General features: G+C 33.0%; 1 protein-coding gene and 1 long non-coding RNA gene across 2 annotated transcripts; one reads left to right on the top strand and one right to left on the bottom strand.

The window, feature by feature from the left end:
- Positions 1 to 5,741: 5,741 nt before the first annotated feature.
- On the bottom strand, positions 5,742 to 8,599 carry LOC107465898 (uncharacterized). The gene is made up of 6 exons (XM_016084884.3): positions 8,344 to 8,599; positions 8,185 to 8,259; positions 7,474 to 7,562; positions 6,415 to 6,499; positions 6,250 to 6,331; positions 5,742 to 6,070 (listed from the first exon to the last, which is right to left on the bottom strand). The coding sequence occupies exons 1-6, from the start codon at positions 8,533 to 8,535 to the stop codon at positions 5,979 to 5,981; spliced, it is 615 nt and encodes a 204-aa protein (XP_015940370.1). The 5' UTR covers positions 8,536 to 8,599; the 3' UTR covers positions 5,742 to 5,978.
- Positions 8,600 to 11,031: 2,432 nt separating this feature from the next.
- On the top strand, positions 11,032 to 12,914 carry LOC107465880 (uncharacterized). The gene is made up of 3 exons (XR_001587528.3): positions 11,032 to 11,466; positions 11,985 to 12,067; positions 12,566 to 12,914. It is a non-coding gene; the product is annotated as an uncharacterized LOC107465880 (long non-coding RNA).
- Positions 12,915 to 22,345: the final 9,431 nt, after the last annotated feature.

Genomic DNA, 22,345 nt, shown 5'->3' with positions numbered 1-22,345 from the left:
ATTTGTATGTATCTAAATTGTGTGTAATAATCTAATATATAAAAATATTTATAGATACTAAAAAAATTAAAATAATAAAAACATAATTCTATAATAAATATATAGCTAGATATGCTATTTTAGAAAATAGTTGCATGCATTTAGATAGATTACATGTAGATAAGTTGTATTTAGATAGTTTGCATTGAATAAATTGATTATCCCTTGTTTTTTTCTTGGTTTAGCATGAGGACATGTTATTGTTTAAGTGTGGGGAGATTGATAAGCTTCAATTTTATGGTTTATTTTGTATTGTATTTGGTGGATTTTATCAACTTTTCTCCCATTTATCCACTAAAATAGCATGGTTTTGTAATTCTCTCTAATTTGTGCTTAATGATTGAAAAAATGCTTTTAAGCTTTTAAAGTGCTAAATTTAATTCACTTTTCTTCCATTCGATGCTTTGATATGTTTGTTGAGTGATCTCAAGGTTTATAAGGCAAGGATAGAATGAAAGAAGTGAAGAAAAAGCATGCAAAGTGGAGAACTCATGAAGAAATGAGCATTTGGAGGATTCATGGTGACGCGTATGCACGATAAGGACATCTACCAGGCGACGCGTACATGTGACAAACGGCATGTGACCAACTTAAAGGCAGTACTCTATGGGTGATTTCTGAGCCATCCAAACCCAAATCCAACTCATTTCTGAAGCATTTAGAGGTTGAATTCAAGATGGATCAAGGGGAGGGCAATTAGGAGTAGAATATATAGTAACATGCTTTAGGTTATATTCTAGAGAGCTCTCTATTCTCTCTAGAATTAGGGTAGATTAGGTTAGATCTCTCTTAGGTTTAGATTTAATTGTTGCTTTGATTTAGTTTTCTTGCAATTTATTATTCTTGCATCTTGGTTCTTTTAGTTTTATTTGCTATTCCCTTTATTTTGCTGCCTTTATGTTCATGAACTCTGTTAATTTTAGTTTCATTTAACGTAATTTATGTTTTTATCTTTCTTATTGTTTAATTGAGTTGTTATTGTTGATTTCTTGCAATTGGTAGTTGTTAGATTTTATTATTGTTGCAATTTTAATATGCTTTTCTTTCATGCCTTCCAAGTGTTTGATAAAATGCTTGGTTGGATTTTAGTGTAGATTTTTGTGTTCTTGGCTTGGATTGGTAACTTGGGTAACCTTGAGTGACTAATGTCCAAGTGACTAAATTGTTTCCATTAACTCTAGCCTTTCACTAAATCAATTATTGAGGTGGCTAGGACTTATGGATTAGGATCCATTAAGCTCAGTTGACTTTCCTCGGATTTTAGGGATGACAAAGTGGGAGTGATCCTTGTAATTATCATGTTGTGGTTAGTAATAAGGATATTGAACCTTAACCATTAACCCTTGCCAAGACATTTTTAACGTTTGAGTTTCCGTTACTTTTTTGCAATTTACATTTCTTGTCCCTTATTTCAAAACCCCAAAATATACCTTATAACTAATAACATACACACTTTCCTGCAATTTCTTGAGAGATGACCCGAGTTTTAAATATTTCGATTTATTTTTATTGGGATTTGTACTTGTGACAAACAAATTAAACTTTGATTGAGGATTAATTGTTGGTTTAGAACTATACTTGCAACGGAATTATTTTGTGAAAATTCTTAACCGACATTTATTCCACATCAGCACCGCCAGAACTTGAGGAGTTTATGGCGCACCAGTCTTGTTACAAAAGAAGCATGTTGGTTCATTGAGACTATGCATTGATTATCGAGCACTTAACAAGATAACCATTAAGAACAAATACCCTATTCCTTTGATAGCCGATTTGTTTGATCAACTTGGTAGAGCCAAGTGGTTCTCAAAACTGGATTTGAGGTAAGGATATCACCAAGTGAGAATTGCTGATGGTGATGAGTCTAAGACCACGTGTGTCATGAGGTATGGATCGTATGAGTAGTTGGTGATGCCTTTTGGCTTGACCAATGCTCCTGCAACTTTCTGTACCTTGATGAATGAAATCTTTCGACCTTACCTTGATCAGTTTGTAGTTGTCTACTTGGATAATATTGTTGTCTATAGCAATACTTTAGAAGAACATGTAGAACACTTACGAACCGTGTTTAACATCTTGCGAGAGAATAACCTATATGTGAAGAAGGAAAAGTGTTCCTTTGCAAGGGACAACCACTTGGGACATATCATTAAAGATGAAACTCTCTGTATGGATCCAGGAAAGGTGAAGGCTATCAAAGAATGGGAGCCGCCAAATAAGGTATCTGAATTGAGGTCATTCCTTAGGTTGGCGAATTACTATCGGAGGTTTATCAAGGGATACTCCGCCAATACTGCACCATTAACTGATCTTCTCAAGAAGAATCACTCTTGAAAATGGTCAAAGGAGTATAAAAAAGTCTTTGATGAGTTGAAGGATGCAATCACATAAGGACCAGTACTAGCCCTACCTGACTACTCAAAGGTATTTGAAGTTCACACTGATGCTTCTGACTACACTATTGGAGGGGTTCTGATGCAAGAAGGACATCCGATTGCCTTTGAGAGTCGCAAGTTGAATGATATAGAGAGGCGATACATTGTCCAAGAGAAGGAGATGACCACGGTAGTGCATTGTCTGAGAACTTGGTGTCACTACTTGCTTGGTTCACACTTCATCGTCAAGACAGACAATGTAGCTACAAGCTACTTCCAAACACAAAAGAAGTTAAGCCCCAAACAAGTTAGGTGGCAAGATTTCTTAACTGAGTTTGATTTCAAATTTGAATACAAGTCGGGCAAGACTAATGTGGTAGCAAATGCGCTGAGCCGCAAGGCTGAGTTGGCAGCTATTTCTATGATCGAAGGAGATATTGTGCATACCATCAAAGAAGGGTTGCATCATGATCTATTAGCCAAGAAATTGGTAAAGTTGGCTAGAGAAGGTAAGACCAAAATATTTTGGTTAGAAGATAACCTTCTCTACACCAAAGGAAGAAGACTATACGTCCCTAAATAGAAAAATCTAAGAAGAAAATTAGTGAGAGAATGCCACGACGCCAAGTGGGTTGGTCACCAAGGTCAGCGAAGGACCTTGACACTCATTGAATCTTCCTATTATTGGCCTCAAATGAGGCATGAAGTGGAGAATTATTTGAAGACTTGTCTTGTGTGCAAACAAGATAAGATTGAGAACAAAACACCAAGTGGGTTGTTGGGACCTTTGCCTTCATCAGAGCGACCATGAAAAAGTGTCTCTCTAGATTTAATCCCTGCCCCTACTGACTCCACTACAGAGGAAGCAGTGCGACTATTCTTCAAGAATGCGGTGAAGTACTGGGATTGTCTAAGAGCATCATTAGTGATCGAGAACCACGCTTCACAAGACGACTATGGACAGAGTTGTTCAAACTCCTTGGGTCGGAGCTTCATTTTTCAACAAGCTTCCATCCTCAAACCGATGGATAGAATGAGAATTTAATTAATTTTTAATAATTTTCTATTTTAAATTAAAAAAGAAAAAGGATTTGCAATAGTAGCAGTTACGTATACCACAACCCCCTTTCTCCGCATGTGATTTCAATTCTTCAGAGTCTTCTTGTCGCCCAGTCTCTTGCCTTCTTACCAGTCCGTTGCCGCCAGGAACACCAGCTGCCGCTGCCCTGCTCACTGACCGCATGCCGCCACCTCCCGTTACGCCGTTCGTGGGCCGCCGTTCCTTCCACCGATTCGACTCCTCTTCCATATCTGGCCGCTGCGCGTCCGAGTCGAAGCTCACGGAGCAAATTTGCAACCTCACCTAGCCAAAGTTGTCATTGCGTGGTTGCTCTGTCGCCTGATCTCCTCCCCTATCTTCATGCGTCAACGTCAACTCTCTCCACCTCGCAAATGTGTTGGATATTTAATTCATTAAGTATGTAGATAGTTATTTTAATTCTTAATTAGATGATTATTTTGTTTGATTCAGTTTAAGTATATATAATTAATAAATACTAAATGGTCATTTTACTAAATAACTGGATAATTATTTTAATAATTACTTGAATGGTTGTTTGATGACGATCCCGCAACAATGATGGAGGAGGATTAATAGGCATGGGATGCAACAAGAGCTCGGTGTCGGTGGGGGAGGATTAATAGGCACGGGATGCAATAAGAACTCGGTGTCATCATGATACAAATAGAGGCCATTAGAAAGGAGAAACGAAAATTGGACCTGGGAACCTAATGGACTCAATGGAATCATCAGAGCCCAACAAAAGGGTCTGGAAGCCACCCTTATGACGAGAGACTACCACATGTGAAGAGATTGCGTAGCAGGGAAATAATTCTGTAGGCGGCACGAGAAGAAGTTTGTTACATTAGTTAGGATTGTGAGTTGATTAAACAGAGTAAGATGCGTAGAAATGAGGAATGCATGATGCACGCTCGGTAATTGAGAGGAGTCAATTCCCTACTCGAAAGGGAATCATTCTACTATCCATACATTGATTCATTCTTCATATTCATACACTTGCACGTTCTGCATAATATTACTCCTTACTATTGCTATCCTTTTGCCTGTGATCGTTATACTTTGTTGAGAGTTATTGTAGCAAGCTCTGCAGATCGCATATGGTCAAAATTTTGATCTAATCCGCACTAAACTCATCGGATCGGATCTAATATCCGCAGTTTTTATATTCGGACCGATCTAATCCACCTAAAAATTCAAAAATTAAGAAAAGTTCAAACAAAACCAACCAAAATTTAAGAAAATGATTCCAAAAATTCAAAAATTAAGAAAAGCATATATAATTCAAATAAAAGCATACCAAAATATAAGGAAAAGATCCCAAAAATTCAAAAATTAAGAAAAACATAAAAAAATTTAAATAGAAGTATAGAATCATACCAAAAATAAAAAAAATCAAACAAATTCTCTTCCTCCATACCAAGAAACAAAACCATAATTCAAACAATAGTATAGAAGATTGAAAACCCAAAATTTTCTAATAGTACCAAGAAAATTTAATCTAACCTAATAGTTTCTAAATTTAAAAGAAAAAATAACCATCCAGAACCTAAACAGAAGAATAAGCAGAATCAAAAGCTAAACGAAAAAGCAGCAACAGAAGCCAGCACACTGGAACAGAGACGATGAACATTGGAATAGAAGAAGCAGCCGAAACAGTTTCAGAATCTAGAACAGTGACAATAAACCTTGAGGAATACTGGAACAGAGACGATGAAGAGGAGATCGGTGAAACGGAGGAAGCGAGCGATAGGAAGCAAGGAGCGTGACCGAGGAAGAGACAAGAGCAATGAGAAAGAGGAGTGCAACCGAGGAACGTCAGTGGCGAGAAACCTCTGGTGTGGCGCTGCAGAGCATGAACGAGAATGATGGTGGTGTTGGGTGACGGCGAGACAGTGACTTGGAGGGGGAGTTAGATGAGATTGGGACTGAGGTAATTTGGGGGTGAGCGCCGAAACGAAGAAGGGGATTTAGGGTTTATTAGCTAGGTTATATTTAGCTATATATATTATTTATTTATTTATTGCGGATATGCGGATCTGATCCGCGGGTATTCATCTCAAATCCGCTATCCGATCCTTCAGGCTTCAGTATATGGATCGGATCGGATCCAATGGCTCTACGGAGGGATCTTATCTGTAATTTTTGGATCGAATCCGGATAAAATATTGCGGATCTACGAATCGAATCCGATCCATGTTCACCCTAGCTCTACCACATTATGTTGATAAAAAAATGCCTTGGCAATATGTTAAACCAATTGGTATACTATAAAAATGAGACTTCATAAGTTTAGGTCCTTAAAAACAGAACAAAAAACGGGGAGAATATTGTCCTGCTCTCCTGCTACTTACAATGTTAAAACAATTGGTAACATAAAGTGCAAACTAGGGCTCTTGTATGGTAACCAAGAATTGCCCGAATATAACTTACCACTATAACAAGAAAAATTGTTAGAAGATTTCTACAGGACCTTAGTATTCTTGTCAGCTTGCAACCTTTGCAACCTTTCTGTTCTCAATTTGGCCTGTTAATGGGCACTGCATCTCTGTCCAACTTACTGGAACCATACATGCCCCTAAATAAAAAAGAAAGTATAACAAGGCACACATGGATTTCATAAATCATAAGGCATTAAATCAATAAATATATACAGAAACAGGTAGTCACATACTCCATTCACATAAACTAAGAGAACCAGAAACAAATGAGGACAACCATGTAGCTGTAAACCCCATAAAATGAGCACAAACTCACCAGCAATGCTTTCTGCAGAAACAACACCAAGTTCATTCTTTGCAGTTGAAAGAAAGTATGCACGTGAATCCCCAAGCGAAAGCTGATTTGCAATTAAGTAGATATTCAATTAAGAACCAATTGATTCAAGGGAAATTTGGAATTTAAGATAATCAAACCTCTTACCACAAGAGCCTTAACAATGTCACCAGGATGAAAAGAGAGATGCATATCTACTTTATCAATTTCAGTTGCTCTAACATCTTGCTGCCTGTCAAAACAAGAATTATGAATACTTGACGTTTCATACACCGAGACACAAAACATGATTATCGGAGCTCATCAGTTCAAACATGAGATGCATGATAAAGAGATGGTTATAAACATAAAATGTTAATAAACCAAAAGGTGGAGCTGTGTAAGCATATGACATTTATTCCAACAACCATTCCTCCAACTCACTTATTCTTTTTCTTTCATGTAATTGCAAAAGTACCTCCAAAGTCAGACGACAAATTAGAAAATAGAGGAAAAAGAAGAACTGCAGTCCAGTATTCCTCTTTAGAATGGTAATTCAATAAACCAAAGGTTCTAGAAAACATAATAGAAAATTGTTTAAAATCAAACTCCATGTATGCATTTTTAATGTAAGATACATAAAAATTGGCAACTATTAGATCAGCTGAGTGCCAACTCCCAAACCCAAAAGAATAGCATGACTATCATCCACTTGTTTGTTTATTTATTTATTTTTCAAAAAAAAAAAGGACAGTATCATACTGATGAATGGGCAATCAATTAAGCATTACCTTGACCTTTACTTGATGTCAAGTAAAGAAGGTCACCTAAATCCAGGTTCCTCATCTTACAGCCAACCAAGCCAACAATACAAACAGTAACCAAATGGAGGTCTGAGTGCTAAGGCAGCCTATCTACATTACAGTGAAGACACGTACGTGCCATATATAGATAGAGAATAAAAGATAAGGAGTTTATGGGAAATGTTGCTTCAATGTAAGCTGCCTGACATTTCACAAAGTAAAATAAATTCCAAGGTAGCTATTTTCTCTTAACATTTCAGTTTGATGCACCGATAGCCACCCAATCAAAACTCTCTTTTGGATGAGCGTTTAAAATAGTGGTTTGAAAAGTAGTTATTTTGCTAATGTTGCAATTTGTGAATACTTCTAAAATTGTGATGCTATCGTTTTGGGAAACAAATTAGAATAGTTGCATGGGGTGTACCTTATGATGCCGGTAAATTTTTCCCGAACCGACTTTGGACCAACGCACATAATATCAGCCGATGCCGTCTTAGCCATCACTTCAGTGATCTATAATGCCCCAAATAAAGTGCCAAGTCAGTCATGATAAACATTTTAATAATTACTAAAAACAAAACTTAAAGGAATAGTTGCCAAAAAAAAATGGAAAAAAATCCTCTAAAGTGACAATGTTAAGAAAATGGTAAAGTGATGCTTTAATCACCTTTGAATTTGTAACATTTATTATCTGTGAGTCCCACTATCTTGATTCAATGGTGATTAATGGTATACTTTTTTTCTCTAAATTGAACAACTTTAGAAGAGCCAGATCCAAAAAAAAAATGGCCAATTTGATTTAAAACATAAAACATCCCTCTTTTGAATGACCATTTATACCATCAATGTAAAGTAGTTACTTTTGGCAATACATAATTAGATGCATGACTTCTTTACGCTAACTGTGCAGGAAAACTAGTTTCCTCACAATTATACCAAACATCCATAAAAACTATGTATCGAAATTAAATTCAAATATGAGTATTACCAAGTCAGGTGAAAGTCAACTAAATTTTCCCAATGCATATAAGCAGGTATATGGCATAATATATAATCAAATGGCAACATGAACTTTAAATATTAATAATGAAACTATACCAAAATATTAGAGAAGAATATTTTAGCTGTAGATTACCCGTGCAATGACAATAGAGCCAGGCTGGGGAACAGGTCCATGGGCCTTGTGACCCGTTACTTCAACTGTTGGTCGCTGAAAATTAACAAGAGTTTAATTAACCTTTGGAAAATTAACGAACAGAAGCAGTTAAATTGGGGAAAAGAAAAAACCCTAGACCTGGTCAGAGGAATCAGGGGGGGGAGATAAGGTGCGGCGGAAACCGGTGAGGGAGGCGTAAACGGTTTCGTTGTGAAGCGCAGCGTATGCGCCTCTCCCTGGTTTGATGTCAGAGACTCTTCCAAGAACTTCGCCCGGTGTCACCAACACCGCCTCTTGTTGCTTTTCATCTTCTTCCATTGCCATTACCATTGCCACTCTCAGTCGCTTTTAGTCTCAGCTGCTTGCCAATATTTCAAACCAGCCTGTCGCAGTTTAGAAAATTTACACACTGCGTTAATAAGTGGACCATTTTGGAAGGCCCGGCCCAGTTATGCTTATGGAATCTTTTTGGGCATAATTGTTTATCTAAATTCAGTATTTATTCACGAGTTAACTACCCATGTCAGTATTCGAAATATTCAGGCCCATCTTAAAGGATGGTTCAAGAAAACAACTCCTGATTTAAAAGTACGATAAAAATAAGGATTAATTACTCTATTGGTTTTATAATTTCGCAAAATTTTTAATTTGGTCCCTATAATTTTTTTCTTTTAATTAGATCCTTATACGTTATTTTTTTCAATTAAATCCCTACCGTGACAAAAACATCTAAAATAACAGAATATTCTCTTAAAAAAATAAATATTCTCTCTTTTAGGATAACAAGACACTCTTATATTTTTTAAATTCTAAAAAAATCCTTCTCACTTCTACGTGTGTGTTTGGATTACAGTTTGCAAACCAGAGTTTGCATAAAATTGATTTTGTAAAATTGATTTTGATGATAAGTTAGTTTGGATTAACGTGATTTATGTTTGGTAATCTTTATATCAAAATTGATTATAGTAAAATAAATGTTGTTTGGATTATACTACTCAAAATCACTTTTAGATGAAAAATTACTAAAATAGACATCAATTTTATATACCTATTTTTAAAATTAATATATATAATAAGAGTATTTTAATTATTTTCTATAATAAAAATATTATAGTAATTATTTATAGAAAATAATATTAATTTAGATTCATTCAAAATTTAATTTACTATTTTTTGATCAACTTAATTTATCTGACCTAATTTTAATAAAAATAATACGATTTAATAGATTATATATATTAAAATTTAATTATTAAAAAATATCTTTAAACAAAAACGTTTTAGACGGTGACTCCTTTAATATTATTATTCCGATAAAGAGCTGGTGAAGGCAAATAGATATAGAATGCGAATGACTGGCAACTCTTTTTTCTCAGCACGAATTGCTAATTGGGGTATCTACAAAGAATTCTAATACCAAAGTCAGGTAATTTGATGCAAATGTCAGCAGATGTGAAAATAAGGTATATCTCACTTGGTTTTATACCTTAATTGAAGGGTCTTTATAAGTGAGCTAAATATTGATAGTTGAATCAAAGTGATTCACTCATAGTAGATCGTGTGACAGCTACCACTACCTGCGAGTTAGGTCTTGTGGAGAGGAGGCATCCTGCTTGCTACATAGGATTTTCTTACTCTTGGGAGCCTTTATCCGTTTCGATATAAGACTCGTTCGGTTAAATTATATAAAAGACAGCAAAGTGTATAATAAACTGAATGATAAAGAATGCTGCTAAACATAAAGAGGCTATATATTCTGTAAAAAGAAAAAAAAAAGAGAGGCTATATATTGAATGGTTAGAGCTAACGGATTATATGTAAAGTTTAAGTGTGTGTTTGGATTACAGTTTGCAAACCAGAATTTGTATAAAATTGATTTTGATGATAAGTTAGTTTGGGTTAACGTGATTTATGTTTGGTAATCTTTATATCAAAATCAATTTTATATACCTGCAAAATCAGAATACTATAAAAAATAATATAAAAATATTTATCATATAAATAAAATAAATACAATAAAAAATAAAAATATAAAAGAGAGTAATATAAATTTTATAATATCACACAAAAAGAAAATATTCTATAATTTTTTTTAGTATCCTCAGTACTCTTTAATTTAGTATTATTTTAGACTATACATTTTTATTATTTATGACTCTATTGTTACTTATAATTAATTTTTTATTTATTTTGTCCTTTTTTTTTATAGGATCATAATTTATATTATTCAAAATTTTGATAATAAATGTAGTATATAATAATTACAATTACAATTACAAATTTTACAAATTCAGAATAAAAAATAAAAAATTAATACAAAACAAAAATAGAATACATCAAAGAATACAAAAAAAATTATACAGATAAGAAATAATAAAAATTCTATAAAACCAACAACATATATCATATGAACAAAAAAAACCATAAAACGTAAATAAAATTCATACGAATAAAATCAAATAAAAATAAAAAATTTCATTTTGTTAGTGATTGAAATAAATCTGAACGATTTTGATGAAAAAAATGAAACTAAAAAATTATGAAGAAGTAGGAAGAACTACAAAAAATGACTATGAAGATAATAGTTACTAGTATCATTCTTATAGAAGAAAATGAAGGGTAGGGTTGGTAAAAAAGAAATATTTTAGCTTCTCCTAAACATGAAACGTGAAACGTAAAACGCAAAAGTAACAAATTTGAACTTCTCCTAAACGTGGGTTCAGAGGCAGAATCAATTCTGCGTTTACAAAGATAAAAATTGCCAAACATCAACGTGAAACTTTCAAGAAGCTCAAACGGGCTTCTCTCCCCCAACGTGTTTGCCAAATACACCCTACACTTACATATCCTTAATTAGCCCTAACCTCTTCATCGAGTTCTCTCCCCGGATCTGCCGCACGGTGCCCTCTCGCCGCGCCTCCTCCTCTCGGCGTCCCTGTCGTGCCTCATCCCTTGTATTCCACTGACCACTCATCCTTTGTATTTCGCCGCGCCTCTGTCCCTTTCTCCCTCGCCGCGTCTCGCCTACGTGCCTCCGTGTCTCCGTGCTTCCATGCTTCCCTCGCCTCGCCGCGGTGCCTCTGTCCCTCCCTCACCGCGCCTCCGCTCCGTCCCTCGCGCTTGGTTTCGCTGCCTCGCGCCTACTCCTGTGGCTTCCATTTCAGACAGAGTCCAGGACTAGGATTGAATAGTGTGGCTAATGACAAAATTGTATCAATATGACTCTAAGATTGAATAAAATATCCAATAGATGATCATCAGGTAGACACTACTTCATCTAATAATATCTCTTCTCTTTAGTTTCTTGCATGTTCTAGGAAATGGGTATGTACTTCTTAGCATGTGTGCGTTATGACATAGATATTTTAAACTGAGGTTAGGGGTCTGGAAACTGTTTTGTGTTGAATCTATTACGAATAACTTTTTTGACAAAACTAAAGTTAGGTTGCTTGGATTGCTGGTGAAGATGTTTTTGGGTCATAAATCTTGGTATGAATAAAATTATAGAAGTGAAAAAAGGTGGCTTTTTCATTTGGTAAAACTACGCTTGACAAACTATCATGAAGCAGGGATTTATGCCTTTGCTATGTGGTTATTTTTCATTACCTAACTTTGTTAAAAAGAGAAAGAAATTGATGCAAAAATGATCATTTAATAGATTTTCTAAATATGATTTTGTTGCAGCAACCGGGTCTTCATTCATCTTAGAGGGGGAATTGACTCTAGTAATCAGAATTTTTTTTTATCCTAAATTTTATAGAATCATTCTATTTGATCAGGTTAGGTTCAACCTTTTAGCCAAAGAATACTCCACCCTTTTGAACTGCAATTGACGACATTGAAAAGCTACGGGAATACTTGGGTAAGTTGCAAGAAGTGGTTATGGTAGAATTGTTCAAGACAACATTTTGAAAGTTCCTTATTTTGACTATAGTTGTTCATGCACTTTGGTTTTATCAACATGCAGAGGACTTTGGGGATTTAACACAAATGATCAAATTATTGTTTTAATTCCGCGTTTGTTGTTAATTAAGTTAGAAAAATGTGTGGACTGATTCTCTGCACTTCTTTAGGTGTTTCTAAGATTTCATGCGTTGAAAAAATTTTATCAATATAAATTTTGAGTATTTGGTATGATCTTTAATTTGTTGTGCCATTTTAAGTATCGATCACCATTACCAGCTGACTAAGTGAAGGCATCAAGTGATTTTGATTATGGAGGTAGGTTTATAAGAGATGGTAGAAAAATATGTCTGAATTTTTCCTTTAAAAACTGTTAGAAAGGATATGTGAATTAAATAGGTTGACAGAATGTTTATTCTATGAACATATTTGGTATGGTTGTTACATTTTCTTTCAGGTATTGGTTTTATTGCAGCTGATTATGAGGATGGAGGTTGGGATCGTAACATGAAAAATGCTAGGGGTGAAGGGGCAGAGTAAGAGGATGTGATTTTTATGGATACAACCAAGATGTCTCCTCATGGATGTGACACTTAATCCTTATTGAAAATTCTGTACAAGGACATTTTATTTTGACAAGCCTAACAAAAATAAAATTTTTAAAATATCTATATATTTATGATATTGTAACAATGATATAATGAACATAAAAAATAGAATTACTTTAAGCAATATAGTTTATGTTTGTAATTATTTTGTTTTCTATTAAGTGATATTAATACTAATTGTGTTCATATTATTATCAATCGATATTATGCAAGGAAAATTTTTTATCAAGGTTACATGTACAATGCATTTCAATTTGACATTATTAGATGTGAATATTAAAATTTTTTTTAACTTATTTATTGAAATGGAGTATATGATTCCGTGCAAATGTACGGGGATTCAACTAGTATAAATAAATAAAGGAATGATAGTGATAAAATAAATGGATTATAAGAATATTTTTCATGTCTTAGAATCATTGAATAGGGATTATAGGAATATTTTTCATTAAATATTTATAGTTTCAGTAAATTTTCAATTAAGTCCTTATATTTTTTTCTTTTCAATTAGGTCCTTAAGGGTATAAAAATAATTTTACAATTCACTGACATTTTTTTGACGTTTAACATTAATAGGGACTAAATTGAAAAAAAATAACATATAGGGACCCAATTAAAAGGAAAAAAAATATAGGGACCTAATTGAAAATTTTGCAAAATTATAGGGACCAACAGAGTAATTAAACCTAAAAATAATTAATATGTATTATATTATTATTTTTTTATAAATAACAAAAAAATCTTTTGTATTTACCAAATAATTTATTCATTTAATCCGAAATTTTGTGACAATATTTAAATAAATATTTAAAAGATACAAAAAATAAATTCGCAACAAAATTTAATTTCTATATTTTTTATTTTTCAAAAATATTTGGTCATTCAAAATAAAAAATTTTCAAAAAAATTCACTTAACATAAAATGGTCAATTTTGAAGATGAAAATTTTTTATTTTTCTAACAATGTTTGTAAAAGATTGCATTAAAATATGACTTCTAAAGTCTTTTTTTAGAATATATATTTAATATCTAACTTTCTTGTTGTGTTTGTAAATCTTTCAGGAGCTCATTTGTTGTTAACATCTTCTTAGGTTATTTTTATTAGTAGTGTGAACTTTGGATACTATTTTAATAGTTTACTCTTTATTCATTGTACCAAAATAAGAGTGAAGTACCAACTCAGTTCCGGTCCATTTTTTCAAATAACAACACAATTTCTCATGATAAAAACGACCCACTTTAGTGTCTACCCTCTACTTCTGTGACACAATGCAATTTATGTAGATTTTTTTCATCAACTCTGAATGAAAAAATATTGACGTGTCACATTAACCTTGTGTGCTGGCATATCTCGTTGCTAAAGTGGATGTTTATTGCATACATGGACAATATAAAATAGTTAAGGGTTTAGTTGTCCTGATCCACATCCACCAAAAAACGTCGTCGTTTCAGTGGGATACCACATTTCATACATTGTTCACATTTGGGGTTTCCATAAAATCCCTTCACTCACCAATTAGAATTACTAAAAAAATTCTAGGAGAAAACCTTTTTCATTGCGGAGACCACTGTTGACCTTGGAAAACTGGAGGCTTTTGCTGACGTTACTGCTAACGAGTGTGCTAAGACCTTGGATCTTTCACTACTCCTAATCTTAGGAGTTGAGGAAGTAGAATTGTAATACCCACTGTGAATGTCAATAACTTTGAGTTGAAGCCCCAATGGTCCCGGCAACGGCGCCAATGTTCCAAGAATGATCTAAAACGTTGATTTGGGTCTGAACGTGAGATTCAGGTCCCTTTATGAGGCAGCGTCCGACCTCTTCAGTACCAAGGTGCCGCCTGTCTGAGTTCCTCATGAAGATGTGGGGGTGACACCTGCAAGAGACTGTAATACTTAAGTTAGTAAGGTCTTTAAGCAGGCTTTTAGAAGATTAGAACGTATTTTATACCTGGGAGGTGTCAGTGTATTTATAGTAGGATAGATAACCACTTTTGTTGGAATAGTTCTATCTTTTCTGATAGATAAGCGTTTCCTTTATCTTGAAAGTTTATTGAGATTTATCTTCTAGATGGGATAGAGATAATAGAAAAGTTTTAAGGAGTCAGTTACTTATTTAGTCAAGTAAAACTGGACCTTTATGACATTGTCTAACTTCTTTAAGAGGTTCGACTTATCGTGAAGGGCCACCTTATTAATGGGCCTTTTGTCTTTTTAGGCCTAACTTTTATCTGTTGAGTCAGAGTACGAACAGATGTTATTAACAAATAAGAGAAAGAGGCTCAAGAGAAAGTCAATCCTCTAGAAGAACATGTGATCACAACCTCTCAAAAATAATTAATTCAAACTAGTTTTAAGACCCGTGTCAAGTACGGGGACATAGAATCAGTGACCTTATACCGTGAATCAAAAGAGGATGATGTGATGAAAGTAACCAATACAATGATCGCAACTAGGAAATACGGATTTAAGAAAATTTGGTCAAAACAACACTTTAGAAGCAAGACATAATATCAGCTTATACTGTTCTTGTTCTTATATTTAAACTGTGGTAAATTATTTTAATTTTTTTTATTTTAAACTTTACATTTTAAGCTAATTACAGTAAACATTAATCATATAACAATTTTTTATTTTATTATATGCAATTCATCACTTATATTCTATAAATATTATGATTATTGGTGCACTCTAAAAATATGCTAATTTAAATATTGAAGTCAATTAACTTATAAATTATGTTCATTCTACATGAGAGATCAATATATATAAAAATGACATAAGTTTGATCTCATAAGAATATGAATAAAAAATTAAAAAGAAATTATTGAAATGAAAAACATAACTAATAACTATTAATCATTTGTGATAATAAATCATTTTATGTGACACACTCGTGCATTTTAGAATTAGAATTCTAGATGCTGTGGTTAGATCTATGACATTCAAAAGATTATAAACTTAAATTTTATCAATTTCTTCAAGAGTTAGAGTTTTTTTTTCATACTTAGGCAATAAAAAGTAATGCAAATTTCAATTCTAGTAAGAATTTAATTTTCATGATTCAATTTAAATCAAATTCGACCAAAAATGGTCTAATTTCCAATTCTATTCTTATGTGTTATGATATTACCAAAATTATTCTCACTAAAAAGGATTAGTGGCGATAATAAAAAGACAATAATTATTTCAAATACACTCTATATATTCTATTTCAATTCTATTGTTTTGATTCCTAATCAAAGAATTCTCTCTAGAATTAATGCAATTCTCTCAAACATTCTATTTAACTCTAACTTATTAAAAATTTTCTAACACACTCAAACTTAATTTCATTCTTTAAACATTGTTGTTTAACATACTCTTCCTTCTAGTCACTTGGTAACTTGGAACCAAAGGACAAAATTTACGGAATATAAAATTACACACAAACTTAACAAAAAAAATCCCTAATGCCGTATCTCCCAAGTGATGTCTCCATTCTACTTATATCAATGATAAATGCACTAATTGTTTCTGTAAAATCAAGTCATCATAAAAAAATTAAGCATTAGCGTGTATCTCTAAAAATACAAAAAAACAAATGTAAGAAGGAGAAGAAAGAAACAAAAAGAAAGAACAAACTTGTAATATTTATCTAAGGCTCATTGGAAGCATCATGTGGACTTTAATCTGCCAGTTCTTTGGCCTCTGAGTTCTTTGAATAAAAAAGCACATATTCTTATGAAGTCATTAGATTTACCAACTAAAGATCATCCTTTGTAGCTAACAACTAAACCATGAAACCAACCAAAAAATATTTTCTGTGGAATTTATAATTTGCTTTGGCCACTTAAACAATATTTTCAAAGGCCATAACTCCAAACCATAAACAAAGTGAACGGTGTAGGAAGTATTTTCATCAAACGTGTCTTGCAAGATGAGGTTTATTACCAATTAAGCCTCAACCTGACAAAGTCGGGTCATTAATCATATTAGTCATTTGAAACCAATAAAAACAATAATAAATAAACAAACTAATATTTAAGAAGTTCAAAAAAAAAAACCTTGAATGCGGCCATGAGAATTGAAAATTGCATTAGTCACAATAGCAATTAGCAGAATTCAATGTAGATGGGATGGAAAGGGACCTTAGGTGAACAACATAATTCAACTATTTTAAACTCTATATCACCTCACTTACCTTATTATCAGTCTAGACATATGATATATGTAAGTAACATACAATCAGATTACAATTCTCTTTTATGCATAAAACAAACATTATAAAAGAATAGGTGCACCAAAGACAAAACTGCATCAAAAGTTTCTAATCAAATTTTTCTTGTTTTGACTTTGTGACAACTCAGTTCTTGCTTTAAACCGAATGAATTGTAAAATAGAAATTTTGGTTATTAATTAGACTTGGCTATAATTAGAGGGGAAAAATGCCTTAATATATCTCTCATATCTTCAGTCAACACACATTAGAATTTTATATGTGAACTACCATAAGTAAGAAATTAGATGAAATCAATAACTTCGATGCACACAATCAGAAGCAAAAAGAATTATTAGGGGTAGATGTGGCATAATAAGCACGAATTAAAGAAGGCATAATGAATTTTCTAATTATATATATGAAATCCAAAATGAAACGAAATAAATACCTGTGTATCATAGCCAAAAAGCATGCCACCAATTTAAGCAGTTCCATTATCAAAGAGACAGAATAATTAAAATACTTACCTAATGAAGTAATGATGAATAAATGCAAATTCAATAGATCATGCCTCTTAAATAGAAAATATATATATCAACTGAAATCTAAAAGAATAGCAAAGGTCTTGAAATTATTTCAAGATTAGACTCTTCTAAATGAAAATATTGCATGATTTCTTTTCCGTAGGAACAAAAAATGCAGCAAAAATTTTTGAATTGACAAATGAACTAATAGAAGATGCACCTAATAGGCAAAAAAATTAAAAACAATCAATGCCATCATCTTAACTTCAACTAATGAAAAAATAAACAATGAAACAAAATAGTAGCCACATTGTGGCATTTCAAGTTCTGAGTTCAATTATTGCTACAACATCATCAGTTACAAAGTATTCTTTCATATTTACTGTTGCTTTTTTTTTTTTTGTAATCTACCAAATCAGGTGGTGGTGTTTACTTTTTCTTTTTATTTGAATACTCATATTCCTATAGAAGTCATATGCACGTGAATGCTCAATTTCTTTACATTCTTTACCTCAGTACTATCATAGTTTGGGTCATTGGAATCAAAAATAAATCTGTATCAAGTAATCCACCCCAGGTACTTCTCCCTTGAGCACAACCTGCACAATGATAGTATTAGTCTTAAAGAGTTATTCTTTTATTATTAAAATGATCGACTTGATAAACTATATGAACAATTTAACTATTTAAGACATATAAGACATAATTAACATTTAAACTATTTTGAAATATAATTTACCAAGATATAATTATTCTATGGTATGTATATAGATTTAGAATACATGTTTAATGCATTTGTCAACTATGATGAATAAGTATGATATGGAGTTTAACCCATTAAACAATGATCCTTTCAAAGTTCTCCCAAAAAGAATAGAAAACAGACCAAATGATACAAAGGGTTCATTTCTTAAACCAACTGCTGTTGCTTTACCTGATCCCTATACATGAGAAAGCTATAATTAGATTCACAAAAAAGTTTACTTGGAACGTGAAGGAATTATGATATTTACATCAATTACAAATAACACCTCATTTGGAGCTCCTAAATACTCAGCATAGTTTTCAACCTCTAATGCATATCCTAAATCTCCAACCTAATAAATAAAGAGTATATTAGTCACCAAAATTATTACTAAGAGTCAATCTGTTAAAAAAATATATTTTACAGCCAGTATTAAAGCAAATTCATAGAAATTACAAATTATAGTATTAGCATATATAACACTTGCACCGAAGACAAGCTTAAGAGAATTGAACAATTTCATTATCTATCTTCCTAAAGCAATATTTCATTTCTTTGACAAATGAACAAAAAATTCTTCACAAAATGCATAATTATAATTGCTACTGTAAGCGTTTGCCAAATGTTTACTATGATTCACATTATAACAAATAAGTATAGTTACCTATATTTTCAATTATAAAAAATAACTATAGTTACCTATATTTCTTTTAATTTATCAAATAATTCACATTTTATAGTAAATTTTCACTTCTAGTTTTTGTATGATTTAGGTGGATAAGAATGAATGAATAAACTCTATCGAGTCATAATGTTCAAAAGAGACATTCTGTTTTTTACCAAGTCTCTAAATGAGTTTCCCAAGACAATTTCAATGCTTTCAATGGCATCCTATGAAGCCTCGAATCTTGCCAAAAATGATTTCTCAAAAAAAAAAAGTATACCTATCAGAGGGTCCATTCTTCTTCCGCCTTGGCCGTTTCCCATTCGAAAGAAGACCTGCAGCTGAACTCAACATAGCTATTAAAATATGTTTCCTTTTTCTTTACTCTGTAAAAGAAAAAAAATATTTAGCTTTGTAAAAAAAAATCAAATATAGACAAATCTAGTCCAGTCCAGGAACATAAGTTCTTTCATCTATGCTCTTTGCTTTGGTCGTTGCTATGAACAGCAAAACATGAAATTTAATAAGAACATAAATACTCAGTTTAATAAGAATACATGTACATATTAGCAAAATGTGCCAAAAATAAAAGCTATTAGTTCAGGGACAAATAAGGCTACAGTTGGTGAGAGGAAAAGTGATGAGCGGATAATTTATACGCTTTTTGGTATTGTTTTTAGGTAGTTTTTAGTAGGATCTAGCTACTTTTAGGGATGTTTTCATTAGTTTTTATGTTAAATTCACATTTCTGGACTTTACTATGAGTGTGTATTTTTCTGTGATTTCAGGTATTTTCTGGCTGAAATTGAGGGACCTGAGCAAAACTTTGATAAAAGGCTGACAAAGGACTGCTGATGCTGTTGGATTCTGACCTTCCTGCACTTGAAATGGATTTTCTGGAGCTACAGAACTTCAAATGGTGCGCTCTCAACGGCGTTGGAAAGTATACATCCAGAGCTTCCCAGAAATATATAATAGTTCATACTTTATTCGAGATTAGACGATGTAAACTGGCGCTCAATGCCAGTTCTACGCTGCATTCTGGAGTCAAACGCCAGAAATACGTTACGAACCAGAGTTGAATGCCAAAAACATGTTACAACTTGGCGTTCAACTCCAAAAGAAGCCTCTGCACGTGTAAAGCTCAAGCTCAACCCAAGCACACACCAAGTGGGCTCCGGAAGTGGATTTCTGCATCAAATGCTTATTTTTGTAAACCCTAGTAGCTAGTCTAGTACAAATAGGACATTTTACTATCGTATTAGACATCCTGGATCCTGGATTGTATTTTTGATCCTGTGATCACGTTTTGGGGGCTGGCCATTCGGCCATGCCTGGACCTTCATCACTTATGTATTTTCAACGGTGGAGTTTCTACACACCATAGATTAAGGGTGTGGAGCTCTGCTGTACCTCAAGTTTTAATGCAATTACTACTATTTTCTATTCAAAACGATTTATTCCTGTTCTAAGATACCATTCGTACTTCAACCTTATGGATGTGATGATCCGTGACACTCATGATCATCCATCCTTATGAACGCGTGCCTGACAACCACTTCCGTTCTACAAGCGAGAGCTAGAGTGTATATCTCTTGGATTCCTGATGCACGACGCATGGTTGCCCCTCGCCTGACAACCAAGCCTTCCATTTCGTGAGATCAGAGTCTTCGTGGTATAAGCTAGAATTGATGGCGGCATTCATGAGAATCTGGAAAGTCTAAACCTTGTCTGTGATATTCCGAGTAGGATTCTGGGATTGAATAACTGTGACGAGCTTCAAACTCGCGATTGTTGGGCATGATGACAAACACAAAAGAATCAAGGGATTCTATTCCGACATGATCGATAACCGACAGATGATTAGTCATGCCGTGACAGAGCATTTGGACCTTTTTCACTGAGAGGATGGGATGTAGCCATTGACAACGGTGATGCCCTACATACAGCTTGTCATGGAAAGGAGTAAGAATGATTGGATGAAGGCAGTAGGAAAGCAGAGATTCAGAAGGAGCACATCATCTTCATACGCCTATCTGAAATTCCCATCGATGATCTACATAAGTATTCCTATCTTTATTTTCAGTTTATTTATTATTATTATTCGAAACTTCATAACCATTTATTATCCGCCTGACTGATATTTACAAGATGACCATAGCTTGCTTCATACCAAAAATCTCTGTGGGATCGACCCTTACTAACATAAGGTTTATTACTTGGACGACCTAGTACCCTTTCTGGTTAGTTGAGCGAAGTTGTGAAATTATGTTTAGACCATGGTATTGAGCACCAAGTTTTTGGGGCCATTACCTGGGAATCAATTTTGAACAACAATTTAAGTATGAATCACAATTTCGTCCACCAAGTTTTTGGCATCGTTGCCGGGAATTGTTCGAGTTTGGACAACTGACGGTTCATCTTGTTGCTCAGATTAGGTAATTTTCTTGTTGTTTTATTTTCGAAAAAAAATTTCAAAAATCTTTCAAAAATTTTTCCTTTTGTTTTCAAAAATTTTTGTAAATTTTTAAAGAATAAATTCTAGAGTTTCATGGTAACATGTTGAAGCCTGGCTGGCTGTAAAGCCATATCCAAAATTCTTTTGGATTGAGGCTTCCAACCATCAGTATAGAGGCAAGTTAATTGGAATATCAGCTGTTGTATGTCTAATTTATATCCTAAAGCTGGCTGGCTATTAAGCCATGCCCAACCATTGGATTGGAGCTTTAGGCTACATTGAAAGATTCCTGGAATTCTTCTTATTAAAAATTTTGAATTTCTTATTTTTTTTTCTTACATGTTTTCGAAAAAAAAAATAAAATACAAAAAAATTCATAAAAACCAAAAATGTTGTGTTTCTTGTTTGAGTCCTGTGTCATGTTTTAAGTTTGGTGTCAATTGCATATTCATATTGTTCTTGCATTTTTCGAAAATTCATGCATTCATAGTGTTCTTCATGATCTTCAAGTTGTTCTTGATAAGTCTTCTTGTTTGATCTTCATATTTTCTTGTTTTGTGTATTTTGTTGTTTTTCATATGCATTTTTCGTTTGTTAGAGTCTAAACATGAAAGATTTCTAAGTTTGGTGTCTTACATGTTTTCTTTGCATCAAAATTTTTTCAAAAATATGTTCTTGATGTTCATCATGATCTTCAAAGTGTTCTTGGTGTTCATCTTGACATTCATAGAGTTCTTGCATGCATCATATGTTTTGATCCAAAATTTCCATATTTTGGGTCATATTTGTGTTTTTCTCTCTCATCATAAAAAATTCAAAAATAAAAAATATCTTTTCCTTATTTTACTCCTAATTTTCAAAAATTTGAGTTGACTTAGTAAAAAATTTTTAAAACTTAGCTATTTCTTATAAGTCAAGTCAAATTTTCAATTTTAAAAAATCCTATCTTTTCAAAACTTTTTCAAAAATCAAATCTTTTTTATTTTTATCTTATGATTTTTGAAAATTTAAAAATATTTTTCAAAATCTTTTTCTTA

Source organism: Arachis duranensis, chromosome 9 (assembly GCF_000817695.3).
Source record: "Arachis duranensis cultivar V14167 chromosome 9, aradu.V14167.gnm2.J7QH, whole genome shotgun sequence".
In the NCBI taxonomy this organism is placed as follows: domain Eukaryota; kingdom Viridiplantae; phylum Streptophyta; class Magnoliopsida; order Fabales; family Fabaceae; genus Arachis; species Arachis duranensis.
Note: the sequence above shows the minus strand (reverse complement) of the source record. Positions and strands in the feature narration are given on the sequence as shown.